This window comes from Podarcis raffonei, chromosome 2 (genome assembly GCF_027172205.1).
Source record: "Podarcis raffonei isolate rPodRaf1 chromosome 2, rPodRaf1.pri, whole genome shotgun sequence".
In the NCBI taxonomy this organism is placed as follows: domain Eukaryota; kingdom Metazoa; phylum Chordata; class Lepidosauria; order Squamata; family Lacertidae; genus Podarcis; species Podarcis raffonei.
This window is the reverse complement of record NC_070603.1, coordinates 42,592,097-42,613,889: the sequence shown is the minus strand read 5'-3', so window position 1 is coordinate 42,613,889 and position 21,793 is coordinate 42,592,097. Positions and strand designations below refer to the sequence as shown.

Sequence of the window (21,793 nt, the reverse complement as noted above, 5' to 3'; positions counted from 1 at the left end):
CCCCCAAAAGGTGTGTGTGACCAGCATGTTCTGATCTATTGTGCAGGGTGGGGCTTCCCAGGGCCCCCCAATATTTTATTCAAGTTGTGTGACATAACACACAAGGAAGTTTAGTCAGTGGTGTCCCTGCCCACCCCATCCTCATGCCTACTTAGGGGGCTACAACTTGCATGCCATTGCTGGCTTGTCATTGCTCATCAAACTGCTACAGGTCCATGAACTGCGTTAAATGCACAAACCTATTGGGAGAGAAGCTTAAGTAACGAATGTCCACTGGCAGAACAGCTATGAGTGTGCAAGGTGGGTCTGCCTACAGAGGATCCTCTTGTGCAACAGCTGCCTTTGGCTAGAGTCCCTCCAGCCTCACATTCTTCACCGCCAAAGAGCCTATTCATGAATTGGGGGGGGGGTTGCCCATTCATTTTCTGCCTTCTTCCTGTAGGAACCTATCCACTCCCCGTTGTTGGTCTTTAGTAGCACAAAACGGTCTGGCTTCCCTCTCATTTTCGCTTGGGTTTCTCTGAGAGCATTTTCTGGCCTCAGCAGATTACTATCTGTAGTGGAGTTTGAATTACATGGGTCACTGAGCATTAGGCTTGCTCCTCTGCTGCATAGCCATTCCCTGGAGCCTCATGGAGGATTTGGAGGGAGGAAGAGGGAGGCTCCTGGTGCCGATTAGCTAGCAAGAGAGGCTGTGCACCTTCTTCATTTTTTCTCACATGGTGATTTTTGCATAGCGCAAACCCCCCCCCCCCACATCATGATTCATGATATATTACCAGGTAAGAATTATGAAACCGATATCATGATATGGACTTCAAACCAGTTTTGAACGACATACTGATATATCACTCAGTCTGCTGATTTAAGATTGTCTAGTAGCAGTTTTTTAAAAATGGGGGTACACGGGGGTATGCATACCCCTAAACATTGTGCGAATCTAAGTTTGGCCTCATTGGGGGGCAGTATTTCAATATGAATAGGAAAATGAGAGTACCCCTAAACATTATTTTTTTAGAAAAAAGCACTGTCTAGCACCATGTCTTCCCCCAACAATACTAGTCATCATTAGGCTCTTGGATTTCTTGAATAACCTTTCAGCAGGAGTGAAAGGATCGTGTTTTATTGTACATCGGAAAGAGGTGGGTCCTTCCTTTGCAGTCTTGAGTTTCTCTGCTACGGAATGCCATGTGTTTGTGTGTGGCTGCATGCTGGCTGAAATGTTGTGCCTCCTTTCTCAAGTATGGCGAGAGAACTCCTTCCTGCAGTTCAATAGCCCTCTGTGTGTAGGCAGCACAACTTTTTTTGTACATGTTAACAAAGAAGTAAAATAAGGACACTATAGAATTTGAAGCGCTAGATTTTATAGTTGCTCTTCACACATCCATCCACACACACACACACACACACACACACACAAACAAACACAAGCCTACCTCTCTGCTTACAAAGTTTGCAAAGCCAGCCAAGAAAGATGACCTCTTAGGTGTACCAAAAGCGAACAGAGCTTTTTTTCTGTTGAAATTGCTTTATTTTTGAATCCATAAATATTTGTTACTGACAAAAGTGGAAAAAAATCCTTAAGACTCTATTTATATATTTTTTTTTACTAAACCGGTAATAGTTTTGTTTACAGTACCTACAGAATGTGCTTTTACAGGTAAGTATAACAACAAGGATAATACAGAGAAAAACAGTCAAATACTGCTGCCTTGAAGCTTAATGCGTAACCAAGAGTCTGTGCAAAGATACAGATAACAAATGTACTTTCTTGTCAGAACTACTGAAGAATAAACATGGATTCCATAAACTGGGCTAAAGCACAAAGAGGGCTGGACATTCAACCTTCCCCTCAGGAAATAGCTATCCCCGAAATTAAGCTGGTTACAATAAGATTTGGCTTCCTTGGAGAAGAGAAACTCTTGCTAAAGGATTCCTTGTCAGCTTATGGAATGAAGGCTTGAAGAAGCGACTGCAAAGCATGTGGTTAGAGCAACAGTAAGGCGCAGTTCAACACCATTGGTGAGAACTTCCACAAATCATGAAAGGTCACAAAAGAGACACCAAATGCCATTTTCGCTAACTAATGAGATAATGGACTTTTTAGTCCCCCCCTTCCCAGATTTACATAAATATAATAAGAACAGAATATGTCTGTCTCCCTTCATTCTCACAGGCCTTTGGCAGATGAAGTATAATGTTTGGAAATGATTCCACCTGCTGCCTCTACAACTCAGTGAAGACACCTCAGAGATGATGCTGGACCATCCTGTTGATTAGCAGTAAACATACAACATACAGGTAGCTATTATTTGAGAACTGAGCCAATCCAGAGTTATTGCTGAGATGTTTCTGGGAGAGCATTACATTAGTTTTTGAAGTTTTCACCCTTGTGAAAAATTGACACAGGGAATTGAGATGGCTCCAGTGGAGGTCTGCTAAGGAATCTCAAGCTGGCTAACAAGTCACAGAGTTAGAACTGTTATCTTTGTTAATGTTCCTCAGCATCCAAGAGATGTTTTGTGTGAAATGTGCCTTCCATACAGTCTGGGTAGGCCAGGATGACTGAAATCATTAGTTGTTCTGAATCAACAATCATTGTTTGATGAATAGGAAACCATAGGACAGGGCTGGGGCCCTTCTTCTCTCCAGGTGTTTACGGATCAACTTCCATCAGGCCCAGCCAGTGTAGCTATAAGGGTCAGGGATGATGGGAGTTGTAGCCCAGCAACACCTGAAAGCTCCAAGGTTTCCCTGCCACAGGGTATTTTAACCACACTCTTTTGCTCACAACTTCAAGGCCACTCTCATGTCACTGCATGGCACCCACCTCTGCATTGCCAAAGATGATGATGTTTGCACATTGTCACTTATACCAAGATGAACTAGAATTGGAGGGCTAATTATTCCAGGGCTTTTCTCCCTTTGCTTTCAGCTCACTTCAGCCTGTGATTAACATTTGATTTAATATTTGACCATGGGAAGAAATGAGAATTTGAAGTGTGTTAAGGGGCTTGTATCTCAAGGCAAGAGATTCTGTAAAGAAGCTGGGCGAGTTCTTTCACCACTCTTACCCCCCAGCCCTGGGGCACCTTTTTCCTTCATACTCTCTTGCCCTCCAAACAAAACCCAGAAGGATTTGGCTGCTCAATAGTTGCTCTATGTAGGCTGTCAGCTGGGTGGCTCACAGGCTGCATTGTGCACGTTGTCCAGAAGTGCAGGTAAGCAAAGGCAGCATTTGCAGTTCAGCCTAACTAGGGGGAGAATGACTTCTTCCCCTTTAACCCTGCAACACTTTTGAAAACCAGGGAAGTTTAAGAAAGGAACCCTAAAATATAAAACATACACACAGGGGGTGGGGAGCTGTATAGCTATATTAGCCCTGTTCAGTGAAACACAAGATTGCTTCATTTAGGAAATGACATTTCCTGTGCATGCAATTAAGATTGTTTTCTGTTTCACGGACTTCCTTCTGTCTATTTGTTCTGAGGATTGCACTATTTTATGAGTTCATCTTGAACTCTTTCTCATTCTTCCCAGTCTTGTTATGTACTTGAACCCAACCCAGCAGAATGTAATGCGGCTTGGCCTGTGCAAGAACTGACCTACAGGGGATGCTATAATCACAGGAGGAACCAACCAAGGCAGCTGTAGGACAATCTACACTTGCAAGTCACAGGTCAGAGAGGTGTTGCTGTTGGGTTTTGTTTTGTCTTTTTGCCTTACCCCTTTCCCTGGGAAAACTTGCTGTTTGCTGCTGAATTGGAAGAAATTTTGTTCCGAGTTCCGGATTGGCGTTTGTTTCGATTCAGCAGTAAACAGTAGGTTTTCCTTGGGAAAGAAACCTTTCAGACTCGTGACTTGAATTCATGGGAGAAACGAAAGTGTGGATGAGCCCTGTGTCAGGGCTTGCTGTTTGTGTACACATAAGGTATAGATTTCATGTTAGCCATTCTGGAAAATTTTGTTGGAAGGTCAATGTGATAAAACGAAGGCTAAATAAAAACTAAAAATGGAAGGGCACACCTTAAAATGTGAAATTTGAAACCAGCAAATATGTTATACAGGGATACTTTGCAGGGAGCTGCATTTGCCTCTGGTTCCCTGTTATGTGTGCACATGTTGCTGAACATAGGTGAAGCAACTAAAAGGAAAAAAAAAGGCTGTTTGACTGATTTTGGGGGAAGAACTGTCCATGCAGCCAGAAGTGCCTTTGAAATCTGCACTGTAGCTGCTCACTCAGCTACACGGACAAGCTCACATTTCAATTAAAATTGGTTTGCCGAACCCCACCTCTGGCTGCATATGTTGTTTTTGAGAGCCCTGTTTTTTTGTGTAGAGCACTTGGATGTTTTTGTTTTAATAATCAAGCAGTATATAAAATTCTGTCAAGTAAACAAATAAAAAAAAGTCATTCTAGTTCCCCATATGAGTAGACTTGCATGAGAGAGATAATGGGGATGAATGTTCTAGCTTTGCCCTCTGTCGCTGTTGGGAAGGGCAAGTGTTTCTGATCTTTCCCATTTTAATATGCATATGTTTGTGTGCCATTTTCCTTAATGTACACATTTTTGCAAAGCAGTTTCACCCATACATGCCTTTAATGTACACTCCTCCAACATATGCATTTCTGTATACATTACTTGGCTGGACAACTGCGTTGCAAAATGCAGAGAACTTAATTTCTAAGGTTGGCTATGTTTTGGTTCACATATTGTTTCAGAAAGTATGAATTAGGTTGATTCACCTTTAAATGCAAATAGAATCAAATGTCTCCCTTATCACTAATCCGCATTCTCAATGCCCTCCATAAGTTGAAGGCAAATGTCTCCACCAGTAAACTGTCCTACTAATGTACGCTTCCCATGCAGTTTAGTTTTAACTTGACTGGGGAGCCTATGTGAGCTCTATCCTTCCAACTTAGGGAGCATGACAGCAACAGCAGTGGTGGTAAGGAGCTGGGATACCTCCCACTCCAGCCCACTGTTTCTCGCTGTGTGAGAGGTTCACAATCCAGTCATATGGGTATGTAGCTTTGTAGGGGATTGCAGTCCAAGTTTCCTGCTGTCTGTGGCCTTTGGAACCAACCATCCATAAAGCAACCCTTTATCTGAATGTTTTCTGGAAACCGGCAGGTTAAAAAACAACACCACCTTCCTGAGAAGTTCTCAAAGACTTTGTTGCTCTTATCAGAGTAGGGGAATTACTCCTGAAATAAGAAGGCTAAGGAGATGGCTCTGTGTTAGGCAGAAGAAATTGAACCGGTGAGATGTGATGACGGAGACCTCTGCTTAGAGGAAACATGTTCATGTGGCTTATTTTTGTATTTCCCACCAAGCTAAAAGCTCAGATATCACACCTCCATTGCAAGTCTTAGTTGTCCTGCTGCAGCACTGGATTAAGTCAGGGCTCCTTTCCTTCTCCCTGAAATCACTGAGTAGAGCTTAGGTTAAACCTAAGCAGGAACTGAACCTTCACAATCTCAAGAGGAAGAAAACACATGAAAGAGCAAGATGGCCACTCCATAACCATTGAAAAAAAAAAAAAAAGTTCAACAGCACACCTTCTCTTAGGGTTAGGATGTAAAATTCAGGTAACTGATAATATTTGTATTAATCCTACAGGAACACCTGCTACTACTTGGTGATACCCTGGGAAAACTTGCATGGCTGCAAAATGCTGAAATGAACATGTGGGTCCTGCTTCAATGGCAGTAAGTAGTGACTCATTTCTTGCCTAAATTCAAAGGGTGGTTCTTATTATATTGAAAGCCCTCAATGGACTGAGCCCACAGTACTTGAAGGAGTATCCTTTGCAGTATGATCCTACATGCTTCTGAGGTCAACTGAAGAGGATTTCATATGTAGTTTGATTCCTGGCTTTAGCTGAAACTGATTTTGGGGAGAGTGCAGGGGAAGGAGAAGCTGACTTCTGCTTGTGTGACAGTGGATTTTGCCCTTTTTAGTGGAAAGGCAGGGATATAAATGGGGGGGGGGGACTTAGTCAATATGTAGAAAATTTGGTATTCTCAGAACTTGAAGGACACTTGGCTTATCTACACTTCTCACAAGGTTAGTGCATCAACTCCCTCTGTCTCAAGCAGCATGGGAGCAATCACTAGTTTTAATGGGCCAGATGTAAGTGGCTCCGAGACTGGATGCTAGCTGAAACATCTAACTTCAGAGCACAGTTGAGACAAAGTAATCAGAACCGCTCACTTCCCTCGTCCACCTATCCTATAACACCTCTCTGAATCCATCAAGCCAAATTGCAGGCAGTTGTGACTCCATTGAGATCTCACTTAGGGTAACACTAGGGCTCTGCATTTCTTCAGAGGACTTGTACAGAAGGATGTACTGGTGATCTCAGTAGGGTATATGAGCTGTTGGGAGGCCAAGGCCTGCTTTGTATAGTATGCAGGCAGCATGGTTGCACCACACACAAAAGGGCACCTCTGCAGCGTTTGAGGCCATGCGATTACCATAACATTGGCAACTGAGTGGATTCATGGTCACACAGCTGCAGTTTGCAGCAGCAACCACAGTGCTTGCATCCTGTATAAGGGCGGCCCAACAGGCAGGAAAGGAGACCAACAGTGCTTTGCAGATTATTATTTCAGTAGAACAGGCCAAGAAGTGGCCTGAAAATGATCCATACAATATTGGACAACAGAACACCATTCTACTGGGAAATGTACAGAGGGCCAGATTTGGGAAACAGAGTCCCCCTCAGTACTACTATATGTTGCCCCTGTGCTCTCATAACTAGGCCTGTCTTGCATTTCATTGCTTGGGTCTGTATCCTTCCTTCTCTCCGATGCCTGCTTCACCCAGGTAACCAATGGTGCATTGGTTTACATCATGGCAAATCAGAATGACACACCTTATATATTTGACACACCATATTCAAGATGGCACACAAGACTTTTGTTTCCAGAGAGGTTCTATAGCAGACCCTCTCATAGGTCAACAACTTTTATTGTCCATAGGATTGGGCACCAGAGATGTTTGAAGATGACTATGCTCAGCATAAATTATGGAGAAAACTGCCTCTCCCTTTCCCGCTACTGTGTGACCATGCCTGTGTGCATTGCAGCTAGTGACAAACACTTCAGAGTGTATGCCTGTTGCTCAGGAATAGAACATAAGCAACGATGGCTCGTGACCTTTGCCTTCTTCCCTTCTCAGCCCAGTTTCTGTTAAGCAAAGTACAGTGTTTCTTATGGCTCTGATCTGTGGCCTACGAACACAACACACCAATGAAAAGCAGCTCTGCAGTTGCTTTCGGCTGGTGCTGTACACAAAACTTGATTGGTAAAAAGGGACAGGATATCACTTTTCCAATGCATGCCTCTCTGAAAAAATGCAGAGAGAAAATAAAAGCTCATGAAGGGAAATTCCTGAGGCTGCCCAGTGAAGGCCACTAATGTCAGGAACTATTGTTCAATGCACATATTTAGACTGTTTAGCTCTGTGGGATCCTATTTAATGCAGGGGCTCTACATCTCATTGTGCAGAACTGGAGCAAGACCTTGTAGCATGGGGATGCAAGTACGCAGTGGAATGAGCCAATAGTCCATAGTTTTTACACAGGCTCAGCCACTGCATGTAGCTGTTGGAACAGAGGTCAGGACCAGGCAGGGAGATGGGGTGTACATGTCAATTAGAATTTACATCTGTTCCAAATATTCAAATTCCAACTAAAGTTGGACCTACAAATATTTCTTGGAAAGAGTTTACAGACACTCAGTGTCTAATTATCACTGTACAGTGGCTGTACAATGTGCCCAATTAGTATACAAGAGGAACAAGCACCTGCAGGATGAGATTAGGATGCAGCAAGACTGGCAGCCCCAAAATGTTATTGGGCAGGAGGGATGAAAAGAAAAAGCTTTTGAAAACTCTATCTTTCCAAGAAATCCTGTAAAATAAGTAGCCTTTCTGAAGATTTCCCAGGGGTAGCTGAAAGCTGCAGGCTGGCAAGAAGCCAAGCATAGATTGAGCTGTGATCAACTTTTCATGGCATGACAATCAGGCTACAGCTATTCCACATCTCTTGCAACTTGTCTATCTTCGACCACATCCTGGATGTAAAAATGGATGCGGAATGTTGGTGCCTCTTGTTGCAGAGAAAAGCAAATATATTTTTAAAAAAATATATTTACATGTTGGGAATTTACATACATGAGGATGGATGGAAGAAGTGGGGGGCTGGCAAACACCTATCAGCAGAATTGTGCTTATAAACAAATCCACCTCACTCCTTCTACCACCCTGGAGGTTGGCAATCTTATAGGCACTGGAATAGTTCTGTTCTACAGTTACCTGTAAAACAATGTGGTTTTCCAACCGTGGCAGGCATTGTCATTCAGTCTAGGAGTTGGGTAACAGTGCTTGCCACTGGAATTTGCCCAATGACCTGGAAGAACCATGCTTAGGTGGACTGGAGTTTTTACTTTCTGTCTTAGAGAATGGACCTTGGCTGGAACCGGCCTCAGTCATGACTGCAGCTGACAGTCCTGGTAAAACTAGACCTCTGTCAAGCACTAAGGTCACAACTGAATCCCATTACACCGGATTGGAAGGTTTGTCGATTTGGCCATATTACGCCAATTTTGTGTGAGATTGTTGTCAGTATGTCTTAAAGTCCTAGCCTGGCAACGCTAGAGAGTAGCTGCAGGCAAGCCCTTGAAAAGAGCCATAATCTGAATGGCTTTCCTTGACAGAAACTGGGCACGTCAGGACACCTTACCTGCATCACCTCTCCCTGTTCAGGTTTTGTTTTTTCCTCTTTATGTCAATAACATGTAGATGAATTTCCAAAACAACACAGACAGGACTGTCGGAAGAGTCTGTCTTTTCAGACATAGAGTTAGAGGTTAACTTGGCCATAAGGCCACTGCAGTGTAGGGCACTGAAGCCACCCTGGTCCATAGATGGATTATCTACAATGCACAGTGTCTCTGATCAAACAGTCACCTCTGTCTTGCTGGCTGTGCGGTAATGGTGGTGGTGCCCTGGGATATAGTGTAGCTGCTCCACTGTGTTGTGCCGCCGGGAGGCAAAGGCCTGGCGCTTGGCAGACGTTTGGTTCATACTCAAGGTGTTGTACAAGTTATTTGAGGCACTGGGATGGGAGTGCATCTTAGTCATCCGATAGCGATCCAAGACAGGCGTCGAAACAAAGACGTCTGAGTGCGACAAAGCCCGCGACATAGACTGCTCTCCAAAACCTGAGTGCTCTGGAGACAGCAGCGGGTCTTGGGAGTGGAGGCGCTCGGTGGATAGCAGCTGTTCGTCAGAGAGGATCCGCTCGTAAGACATGCTGAACTCCTCCGGCATGATCCTCTCTGGGGACAGCACTCGGTCCTGGGACATGGCTCGCATCACGCGGCGCGGCCGCTCCCTCTGAGTGGTCTGTTTCTGGGAGAGCTGGATGACGTTGAGAGGGAGGGTCCCTCTGGCTGCCAAGTCTGGGAGGTGCCTCTTTCTGGAGTAATACTCCTCAGCTTCCTTGTCAGCTGTGTGGAGGAAGGAGATGGGAAAGATAATGTTAAGGCTTTGCAAAAGTGTCAAGCAAGGGTGGAAGGCATTTTTTTTTTTTAAGGTATGTCAATATGGTAAATGTGCAATGCAGGAAGTAATCTAGAGTGCTGCCATCATGCGGAACATCAATGGCTACTCCACTTGTGGAATATACAATTTTGCATATGGAGGATTTTTTTTACAAATGGCAGTAAAACCCCTTAGAGTGGAGTGGAGACCAGCACTTCCTCGGCAGCTCTTCCCCACATCTTTATTAATTGGCACTTCTAATAGGGATGAGGGACCTGGGGCCTTCCAGTTGCTGTTGGATCCCCTCGGGGCCAATGACCAGGGAGGTGATTGAGAGATGTCCGGAGGGGCACATGTTCCCCATCCCTGATTTATAATACGCTATTACAAAAGCTATTTAAACTGCTAGGACAAAAAAACTGCAGAAGAGTTATATTCCCTGTGAAATATTTCATGTGCTCACTGGTGCTTAATTTCCACTGTATTGGTGATAGAATCTGTCTCCTCCCAGGCCGCGTTGCAGCACTAAACTATGGAAGAAATGGAAGGAGGGATGTGATGGAATTCGCTACAAGTGGACCAAGCATCAAACTCGCCCATAATTGACTTGTCGGAGCTCTTTGCAAAGCTTTCTTGCTTGCAGCAACTCTCTGTGGATTTCCCCGATACCATTTTTTCTTTTTTAAAAATGACAATATTTGTTCCAATACTAATCATCACGTTTGATCTGCTCACTGGGTGCTGCTGAAATGTGTTTTCACTTTAACTTCTGTCTCATTGATTCACTGTTGATGTGACTATGTTGGCATTAACCACCATTAACATTCACTGCTTTATTGTTAACCTGTCTCTCACTTTTTGCCCCTGTGACTTAAGCAAACACACACAGAAAGTGCAGTCATTGTCTTTCGTCATGTGAATCTGATGCATATTTTTATAATAATCAGTTATTTTTTCTGTGATGCTGTTATGCTTATTACTTTTCAATAATAACCCATGCAAAAATATAACCTGCATTTTTTGTTCTCTTTTCTGGGCTAAGTGTGGGTGGGGTTTTTGAGATGTGGTGGAGGAATCATGAACTCTCAAGTGCCCCAAAATCTGTTCTGTTCTAGAACTAAGTTTTTTTGGTGGGGGGAAATAAACAGCACCCCCAGTCAGCACCCCAACAAAATGTATTTACCTCCTCCACCGCCACCCATCTTGCATCAGTAAATCTTCAAAATGCATTCATTTTCCAGTTCTGAGAATGACTCTACTCATGATCATTCCTATATATACATTCAGCTAACATGAATTTCTCTGAATCATTCTACAAAATCCCTATTCATCAACTTAAGCCACTTCCCCAATAAATTCCAGCAGAGTGAAATTCAGCTTCCCTATCCCCCTAATTTCTGAACATATAGCTTGCTTGCTTATGGTAATGTGCACACACCGTCCTTCATAGGTCAGTTCAGGCATCAATTACTGGGACCACATACACGCCATACATTTAAAGCACTATGAATACCACTTTAAACAGTTTTTGCTTTCCCCGAAGAATTCTGGGGACTGTAGTCAGTTAAGGGTGCTGATCAGTCCCTTCCCACAACTATAATTTCCAGAGCGGTTTAACAATCAACAGGGAACTCTGGGAATTGTAGTTCTTTTAGGGGACCCTTAGACTACAGCTCCCATGATTCTTTGGAGGAAACCATGACTGTTTAAAGTGGTGGCTTTAAATGCATGGTGTGAATGGGGTATGGGTCCTCCCTTCCGTCTCCCTGGTCATCAGATCCAACAGTCATTCTGAAGCAGAACCCAGCTAAAAGTTCATCCGAGGGTGGTTTACAATATAAAAACACAAGAACACGTAACATGGTAACAAACGGAAACAACAACCCCTGCTAAAGACAACAACTTCTTAAAAAACACATAGACATACATACATAATTTAGATTTCTGTTTTAAACTAGTCCAGTTATAGCTCACACTTGCAGCACCTCACTCTGTATCACCCTTTACAAGGTTTCACTTACTTTGGAAAGCACAGTTAGTCCAAGGGGATCTTGCAGTGACCATCAGACTGCTAGAGTTAAAGGGATGAGCAGAAGCCTCCTGTGATGTATCTCTTGCAGGGGCTGTACCAATCAGACCACAGGTGGGATGTCAGCATAGAGTAATGCAAAATTGCCACATCGGAGGAAAGGCTTGCCTAGAATAATCTCCTGGACACTAGTTATACAGCAAGTATTTTATGCATGGAATAAAACATTTAATCCCCTACCTGCAGTCTGAAATGGTATAGACCAGTAATGGATATATCCAGTGGGACTTCTACTTGTCTGTTTTTGCTATTAAAGCTTAAAGTGCTTTCTGCTGAGCAGTATACACAACAAAGAGTTACAATGCTGTGCTGGATCAAGAAGAGTACTGGCTGGAAAAGCAACAGTGGGAGGAGGTACCTATTCTGAAGCCTTCGCATTGGATAAATTATTGAATACCCGAGAGAGCATAAACAGCGTTATCAGTGATAAGGTCAAAGCATTAATCAATAACAGACTAAGATGCTGTGAGGGATACCTGGTGGCCTCAGTGAGAAACAGGGCTGAGCTGAAACGTAAGCCCCAACTTTGCAGTCTCATTTACAGGCTATAAGGCTGAACCTGCTATACTGATATTTGGGGTGGGTGAGAAAAGTGGACTAAAAAAATGGGCAAAGTTCATTCATTGTGCCAGGAAAAGGGAGACAGAAATGCACCCTTGTGTTTCCAAACAATGTGGGGATTGCATGCTGTGCTACAGCTTCCCAGCCCACAGCTGGCCCCACACATTGCCTGGGCAATTGGGCAAACGTCACAACTTCCTGCGCAGTAACTTGCAAGACACAGCTGAAAAATATGGAGAGCTGCAACTATGGTGCACCTGCGGCCCTCCAGACCTAGAGGGCCACATAACCCCCCCCCCATCCCTGGCTTATGCAACATGGGAGACTCTTCGGACACTGAGCCAATTCATAGTGCTAGAAGCTAGGACAGTCTGCCTCTGTCATCCAGGCAACTGGGTGATAGAAGCACACCCCCTCCACCTTCCTAGTGACTCTGAGCACAGTGTAAGAAGATAGGCTGAGTTACTCCACTCAACTGCCTTGGCAATTAAACTCTTCTCCCTATAGCTGCTCTTGGTGTGCTGCAGCCTCACTTCCACTGAGAAGTTTGTGAATTGTCACAGAAGAAAAAAAGAAAATGAAGGATACATTGTGAGGTCTCGGGCAGTAGGGTATACCACACTTCATACCCTGCCCCCCATATCTGCCCAAAATTATTTAAGTGGCAATACTTTGGCTTAGGCCTCATGCCAATCTAATGTCCCTAATGCAGTGAGACAAATCAATTGCTACTGTTTGGACCAGGGTATTTAGTTCACAATTTTGGATGCAGCGACCTGCCCCAGAGTACACAGGAAGAACTAAAAATAGCAGGGATCTATTCGGGGAAGGGGCGTGTCAAGGGCTAAACTGCACTGTTCTTATTCTTGAATTTAAAAAAATGAATGGAAAGCTGGGTGGGCTTTAACAGGGAGGGACACTAAACATATGCTTGGTCAATACGAAACAGCCTAGAAAAGAGGCTGCTGGGGTGATATCTGTGCAGATTATCCTCGACCCTGGTGTGAAAGAGCAAGCTCACTTCAGAAGGAAAGGACAATGAAATAAGGATCACCTGGCCAAAGATTCTCACAGCAAGAGGGGAGGACTTGGGGGGGGTGGCTTTCAGCCTAACCATGCACAGTGAGTAGCAAGAGAATGAAATGAGCAGACACCTACTTAATCTCTTCAGGGAAGAATATTTACTTGGGTTAGTCTTGATTGCAGACTCGTAGGATGGTGGGAGGTGGGAGAGGTTCTGGAAAGACCTGGAGAAGGACAGATCATAGGGCTCAGTGGCAGAGGTCAGGATGCTGTTCATCCGTGGCTTTTCTGCAACACAGGGAGAAAGAAGACTTCCATCGAAACAGAGCCTTAAGAACAACGAAAGAGCGCTCGGCGTGCAGTAAGTTTGGGCACACCCATCACATCACCCAGTCTTGCACTGAGAAGTAATTCAAACTGACACTAGCCAAGCTGCAAACAAGGAACCCAGGGCTTTGCTTCTTCAGTGTCCATTGCAATTATTAATGAAGGCAGAGTGTGCTGATACAGAATGCTTGCTCCTTCACCCAACTGATGCTAAGAAGACAGGCATCTCGTTATGTAACTGTAAATGTAGGTGAACAAGCCACGGGCTGCTCATTTCTCTATTCCGTTGGCTCCATTGCAAACACAGAGAGGAACAAATGCATTTGTCTGCTGAGTCCAACTAGTGGGCCAGCTGCTTTTCTGCTTTCTTCTTGCCTGGGCCTTGATCTTGCCCAACGCTTTTTGGCCTGTGGGTACATTTGCAAACCGGAAAAATGACACATGCGCCAAGCACACACTACAACCCGTTCTATTGACCACAACAGAATGCTCCTTTCAAGCCTAATTTCAGTGGGGTGGAGGAAAAATGTTTTGCTGGCATCTGTGCACTTCTGGGCACCAGTTTCACAACCCCTGCTCTCTAATCTACGGAAAATGCACTGAGTGCAGCTCAGACCCATGTTTCATTAACTGCTTGACCGGAGCAGAGAGAAATCCCACCTTCCTCCATCAACACCCACTCTCCTAGGCTCCTTTCCAATGATCACCTCCATCTCATCTTGGAGCCTGTGCCACTGGAAACATAGAGGCAAACCAAACAGATTGCAGAAAAATTTAAAATTCACACTACAGCAATAAACACTCAAGGTAGAGCAATAATGCGTAACTGAAGCTTTTTGTTCCAATTCTTTTATATACTCTAGCATATATACTCTAGCAAACTGGCAGACCAGTTTGAAGGGCATATTGAAGGTCCTCCTTCCAGTTGCCAATCACCCTCTTGTGGAGATTGCTGGTTCTACCCCTATCCCAAAAGAGCCTTTACCCTTCACTTTCCCTCTCCCAACGCCTAGCCTCACTGTATCCCAATTTCGGGGAACTGGCACCAGCCATACCTGCCTTCCCTCATTTTTAATGCTTGGTTAGACAAATGGTCCTTCATTACTCATTTTTGAAAATTCATTATTAAAATATTATTGCTCTTAATTACAGGGATAATGACCATGATTATATCCAAAGGGAGCCCTTAGGTGCTTTCAATATAAACGTGGTGTAATTTTTCTATTAAAGTGCCCTGTAATTTGTCATCTCACCATCAGAGTTATTTTTAAATACGAACGACTACAGCTCTGCTTGGGTTGTTGGAGAAAAACCATGGCCACACATCAACGCAGAGTGCAGTCATAGCCATATGTGTTGGAGAATGGCCTTTGCCTGCAGACACAGCATCTGGTGGGATTAGGGGACGATCCCACACTTCTGAGAAAGCTACCTGTAGTATTTTGCAGCCTTCTCCAAACTGGTGGCCTCCAAGTATTTTGAACCACAAATTCCACCATCCTTCACCATTGCCAATGCTGACTGCGGCTGCTGATGGGAGTTGTAGTTCTGTATCTGGCGAGCATCAGATTGGGTCTTTTGCATCAACCATGTCTCCTCTTCTATGCCTATAGGATGAGAACCTCCCAGACGTGGCAGCAGATCACATGTTTGAAGGTTCCAAGTTCTAGCCTCAGCATCTCCTGACAGCCTTACACCAAATGATTGTGCATCTGAAGCCATGCCAAGATTCTAATATATACAAAGAGAACACCTGCTTAGCAATGGTTGCTTTGTACCAGCAATCTTGTGAGGCAGCCATAGCTCAGTGCATGCAGAATGTCCAAGATTCTACCTCTAGTACCTCCAAGTCCACTGAGAAAGACCTCTCAGACCTAGCCAAGAATAGATACCATACTGGGCTAGGTGAGTCAATTGCCTGACTCCATATAAGGCTACTGGAACTGAGATTCATTGAACCCATAGAGATCAAAATGAACTGTGAGGCAGTTGGAGTCATGCTGTGACCAAATTCACCACCACACGGCTGTCTATCATATGGCTGGATAGGAAAAAAACTACAGTGGCTTGTGCTGATGTAACTGAAGAGTGCCTCTTGAGTTACACTGCCACACATCCTGCCCCGAGTCTCCTCTGGCTCACAGGATTTGGACAGGGGCTACTGAGTTGCTGATCAAAAGCACAAGCTGTCAACAGGAGGACCTGAGACTGAGGTTTTGGTGGTTGGATTCCAGCTGCAAAAGGTTCGCTCACTGCAAACACACATCCAATACAGTATAGAAAGAACAAGAGAAAAAGACAAAATGTTCCTGCAACCCTTTCAAGACCTTAACAGTGCTCATCCCCACAAGATTTCAACACAGAATTGCTGGGTCAGCTGCTTCATATTGAGGCATATGTGTGTGTGTGTGTGTGTGTGTGTGTGCGTGCGTGTGCGCGGGGGTCTTAATCCAGACAACTAACAGAACATCCACCCCGCTCCATCACTGCACAGTGTAGTACAAATCTAGAGCCGATCATCTCACATCTTATGGAAGCAGAGAGTGCAGGGAGAAAGAAAACCTATCTATCACATTGATTTATATCCCACTCTTTCCCCAATGAACTCGCAGCAGTGTACATATTCTTCCCTCAGTGATCAGGTTGAGGTAGTGACTGGGTCAAGGTCACCCAGCCAGGCTCATGGCTAAAGTGCGGATTTAAACCTGGGTCTCTCCATAATAATATTAGAAGAGCCCCTCTGGAGTCTGCTAAAGACCCATCTAATTCACAATCTTGGTTCCCACGATAGCCAACCAGATGCCCATGGGAAGCCCGCAATCAAGAAATGAGCACAATAGCACTCTCCTCTTCCAGATCCCCAGCATCTAGGATTCAGAGACATACTGTCTCTCATAATGGGTGTAGCACATAGCCATCGTGACTCATAGCCATTTGTCCCCCCCCCCCCCGAGTTTAGACCAACACTTTAACCATTGCACCACAATGACCTTGTGATCTCGAGTCAGGCAACCTTTGATGCAAGGGTGCCAGCACAACACAGAACTGGGGAGGAGCTCCATAGGCCCTGCCACCTAATCTGGGCAGGCTGCAGAGTTTGTTTGGTATTGAAATCACATCCCTTTGCTGCAAATCAGATCAAATGACTGAAGCCGGAGTTTAAAATTGTCTTTCATCAGCCCAAGCTAGAGGAGAAAGGCCTGTCAAATTTATAACATTTCTATATCACACCCAGGTGCTCAGGTATTAAAATAGGCAGAGATAAGAACATTAAAAATAGCGGCAGCAACTACTGTGAGCAAATCCCCAGATGACGGGGAAACAAAAAAAAGGACATGGAGGGCGACTTCAGGCTGGTACCAATTGCAGCACCGCTCCTGGAAGCCCTGTCTGACTGTGGGTTTCTGAGGGATAATTCATACAACCAAATTGGCACAACAAGAGAGTAGTTGAGCTTCCCTTGGAAATTGGTGGGCCACTCTTACAATCCGATTAAGCAATTCTCTGACTGCTTTATTACACATGCAGCTCATGAATCTAAACCATATTTGTTGTTGCCAAGAGTGGGTGGATGGATGCTACAACCACCGTGGGGTGTGTGTGATTGGAGTATTCAGCAAAGACATCACCTACTTCCTTCGCCACATGCTCAGCTCAGCCTGGATCCAGTGACTTCTGGACCCATATTTCTCCGCTTGCCAAGTGATAATGGGAACTGGCCCTCAACTAACAGCTGACAGTACATTTTCAAATATTTTCAGCAAGACTTCCAAACTTATTCTTGCAGACACTGCTCAGACATGTTTGCAAATAGATTTGGCATAAATGTATACCCTGGGGATGTGGTGTGGGCAGAGCTCCTATCCTGAATCCTAATGCTAAAATGCAGAATCTGAAGTTAGGCAAGGATACCAGGCACACTGCAGATTTTTCAGTCTTGACTCATTCCATCAAGGGTTAAGGATGATGCTTGTCATTTATGCAGCCTCCACTCTCTTGTTTTTTTAAATCTAGCAAATTTGAAGAAACTGCCCGCAGGCACTACCTGCTGCTATCATATGGAGCATTTCTTTGGGTTTGGTGTGTGATAGCAATTCAATTGTATCATTACCCTGTATAAATCCCAGTGGCTGATCTCAGATAAGAACCTACTAATGAAGTGCCTTGGACAAAGGGAGCATGTGAGAGGCTCAGAGGTGCATGCAGGCAGCCAAACATACATTTCAAATTAAAGCCGCTTCCTTGCAAATCTATGATCCTTTCCCAACATCAAGAGGTTTCCAGTCCTGTTTAAAAATTTGTCCTGGAAACCCATGTGTATATGTTTCAGAATTTCATGGCGTTCTCTCTGCTTGGTCGTGAGTACGTCACCTGTCTATTGGCAGCAGGTTTTTTACACACACACACACACACACACACACACACACACACACACACAGCTTTAGCACTCCTGAGCAATGTCAGAGTGGAACTGGTGTTGCTTGCCGGATCTCCTGGCTCATCTCTGCAGCACGTTCCATTAGTAACAGTGTGCCAGACTACTTGCTCTGAGAGTCCCTGCCTGCCACATCATATGATCCAGTAACCAATCCTCTCCTGCTCCTTCTTCTTGCCCAACTACATTCTGCAGGCACAAACAGAAAAATTGAGTTTAATATAACTGAGCACATCAAGGCCACCCAGAATGTTGTACAGCAAGAAACACAGCAAGTACCCAACTTGTGGTGACCAGTCTTCCTGCCCTCTTGGCTCTCTGGAAGGGAGAAAGGGTCAGAGAAACGTACATGTGCCCAGAAGAAGTCACAAAGCAGCCCCATTTCCCTGCTCAGTACATTTTGCTGCCTGAAGTGGATCCAAAATGATGGCTTCCAGTGATTGCAGCAGAGCACAAATGCACCTCTGCCCCACTAGATCCAAGACTTTTAAAGATCTTGCTTCAGACTCCTTTCCTGACTTCTTCTATTTTCAACTCCTCTCGTAGTGCTACTTAAAGCACATAGGTTCAGCCTACTGCATGGCTGGCCCAGCCTCGATATAGCAAATGTTTTCTCCCCATGATCAATTTTCTCTTCTGAATACTTCAGCCTGCATCTAGTAGACTGGCTCCATGATTAGGCAACACCTTCTACTTACCAGGCAGCAGGAACCATTGATTCAAAATTACACTGTAAACAGAGACTTCATCAGCATGGGCACATTGTCTCTGCTCCAGTGCACCGGAAAGGAATTACAGTCACATCTCACAAAGATAAGTGATCTGCAATGGGATTATTGATAATTCGAAACAGTAGTTCCTTTCAAGCTTATATGTCAATGTTGTCATTTAAAAGCACAGCAGAGACAGCAAGAGGAGAGAGGAATTCAGCTAGAGGCTTCTAAATCAAAATATGAAACCAGAAGAGCTGCAATTGATGGGGACATCCCTTAGAACTGAAAAGAAAAAGGGGCAAGCCGCAAGATGCATGGCCACCATTTGATGAGTGTAGTATCAAGGGATGATCTGCATGCACAAATGAGCTATCACAGAGGGTTAGGAGCTGTATGCAGAAGCCCCCACGTTCAAATCTTTCTACATTCAGTTCAGATCACTGCCAGTGCCAGTACAAGACATGGTGCTGCCTATGGGTGATGGACCATCCTCCTCCTCCTTTCTCCAGCATACAGTTGCAGCAATGCAGCAGTGGCACAGTCACGCTCCAGGCAGCTGTGCCAACAATGCCTTGCAAATTGGTTGGTTGGGTAGAAGCAGCAGTGGCTATACCAATGGGCTAGTGACAACAATGGCTAGATGGCCAGTAACAGCAAATAGATAGGGAAGCAAGATCAACTACTCCAGAATAAACAGAATGTTCATTATCATCTCCTATACAGTGCTTTATGGTGGTGCCAGCACACACATTCTTCTGTGCACCATCAAGCACTAAGTGATTAAGTAATTTGCGTGCAAGTGTGTACCTTTGCAAACCTTGAGGAGTGTGGCTGAAATATACAAGCATATTCCAGGTTTGGGGCCAAAGCTCTCGCCAAAGAGGTTTGAGGTCCATCTTAAGCCAGTTTTCATTTGTAGCTTCATTAATGTATAATCCCGAGTTTTTGGTCACAAAAATTTGGCATCGGTTTGGAGGGCATCCAAAATTTCAGGGTTATGCGTTAATGTGGAAGCAAACACTTGTTACTGCTAAAGTGCTGGTGATTGTGACAAATAATTTCACCATCAGAGCTCATCATGCGATTTGCAACGTGTGTAGAGCTCTGTGGGACGCAGGGCATACCTGGCCGAATGCAGAGATTTTGCATTTCAAGAGTGAGAAAGGCAATTAATTGCCTCCTTAGCGTGAAGCATGTGAAATTAAGCACCCCACATTTATCTAACAGGCATGCATGAAATCAGAACAGCTTCTCGCCATCTGTTTTGCCATGTAGTCAATCAGAAGCATGGATGGATGGGGGCTGCAAATGAGAGGTTACCTTGAAGTCTATTTCCAATATTTAGCAGCATCAGAGAAGAAACTGAAATGGCTTGGGAAGCTACCATATGCATAATGTAGCTGAGAGTCAAGGTCAGTGCCTTGATAGGTTTTTGTGTTGGAAGAGACAGTACATGCATTCTATTATAAAGCTGCTGGGTAAACGGGGAGCTTTCTTCTCACTTGAAGATGTGTTCAAATGCCTGTTTTTCAGGATAAGCCACATTCGTTCTTGCTGCCTTTAATTTATGTTCCTTCTATCCCTCACATTCAAACAGCATACTTGCAAGAGGTTTCCCTCACTTATCTTAAAACACACACACACGCAAATGAAAATTGCTGATGTAATTCTAATTACACAGCACCACCAGCTGTTGTTTGATAATGTAAGAAAAACCTACAGGTACAGCAGAGATCAATATGAATAATTTATATAGCACTTATTTTTTATTGCTAAATTCATTTAAAATAATTATTGAACTTTCCTTTTCAGTACAGTACTAAAACAGATAATACCATTTGAAAAACAAATTAAAATAAGCCACGGCCTTTAGTGGTTGAGCATGACTGTAGGAAATGGTACTGTGACCTGACTCTGAAATATCACGTCGGGTTATTATTGTTGTATGTTTTATGCTGGACTTTAATAGCGCTTTGAAGGAAATGGATATTATAAATGGTTTCCATATTATATTTCAATTGCGTATTGGTTGCTAAATAGTTTGCAAACTGCTTTAGGAGGCATTTATTTGCCTGAAGAGCCATGTGTAAGTCCACAAAAGAAACAGGCATGCCTTAATCAACCCAGTCAAAACGTTGAGATGGAGTCCTTAATGCAAGTCTTTACATTAGAATACCAAGCTCACTATTTACAGTCTTTATTTCATGGGATACGAAGATTACTTTGGATCAGGGAATCCACTAACAGTTCTATTATCCCTTCTTTTTACCTTCCCCATATTTATTTCAGTTTCTTCTTTCAAGGCATTCAGAGCAGTATTTTAGCTTCACAACAAACCTGTGAGGTAGTTCTGGCTGAGATACTGAATTGCACAAATCTGCTTAGGGAAGCTTTGTAGCCCAAACAAGAATTTCTTTCTCATAGAGAAAAGCTTGTTCTCCTTGTATTCTGTATTCTTAGACCCTGAAATAATTCACACCAGCCCTAAGAGGATTCCCATTAAGAGACACAGTGGGGAGGAATACAATGAACCACTATTCTGCATTCATGTAATTGGGCGCAACACCCAATGCAGAGGACTTGGAGACAGATGCCATAGCTAGCCTTTCAGAGCTATAGCCTGGAGGAGTCACATTTTCCTCTTGGCATAACCTCTTTCTCTTTTAAAGCTTGCGCTAACAGGAGGATCAGAAGAGTGTGATGCTGAACTCCTCCTCATGTTCACACAACAGGAGAGGCGCAGCACACAAGGCCTCACATCATTACTGCAAAAGCGTTTGCAGGTGGCGTACCAGGCTAGGGATTACAATCCCTCTGGAAATTCAGCTATAAAGCTCTAGTAGGAATTGAAATGAACCGAGTTCAATTTGCTACACTGAAGATTAGCCGGTGTCCTCTGCAACACAATTCTAAGCACTCTCTGTCCTTTCAGAGTGGCTCTATGTTTTATGCAGCAAAACCAGCTGCTGAATGCACACTGATGTTGCCTGCAGCAAACACTTAAACAACAAATGTGCATCTTAGTTTGGGCACGTACCCATTCACACACATCTGGGCTAGGATTCCCAGGTGCATACATGTTTCTAGGCTG

General features: G+C 44.1%; 2 protein-coding genes across 8 annotated transcripts in view; one reads left to right on the top strand and one right to left on the bottom strand.

Annotated features, from left to right (window-relative positions):
* The window catches only part of DNAH9 (dynein axonemal heavy chain 9), a 220,452-nt gene extending 209,888 nt beyond the window's left edge, over positions 1-10,564 (top strand). Inside the window, exons 69-71 of one of the 2 annotated variants that reach the window (XR_008328846.1) lie at positions 2,177-2,301; positions 5,625-5,713; positions 10,066-10,564. The gene's annotated coding sequence lies outside the window, so the exon portion shown is untranslated. Of the gene's footprint in view, positions 1-2,176; positions 2,302-3,540; positions 4,279-5,624; positions 5,714-10,065 lie in introns of those variants that run through there. The other variant, XR_008328847.1, reaches the window with a different exon arrangement.
* The window catches only part of SHISA6 (shisa family member 6), a 265,194-nt gene continuing 251,545 nt past the window's right edge, over positions 8,145-21,793 (bottom strand). For 2 of the 6 annotated variants that reach the window (XM_053376210.1, XM_053376212.1), the window contains 3 exons: positions 13,363-13,515; positions 11,576-11,677; positions 8,145-9,520 (listed from right to left, as the gene is read on the bottom strand). In XM_053376210.1, the coding sequence (XP_053232185.1) occupies positions 8,967-9,520; positions 11,576-11,677; positions 13,363-13,515 (809 nt within the window). In that variant the 3' untranslated portion in view covers positions 8,145-8,966. The remainder of the gene's footprint in view (positions 9,521-11,575; positions 11,678-13,362; positions 13,516-21,793) is intronic. The other 4 variants (XM_053376213.1, XM_053376215.1, XM_053376211.1 and 1 more) reach the window with 3 other exon arrangements.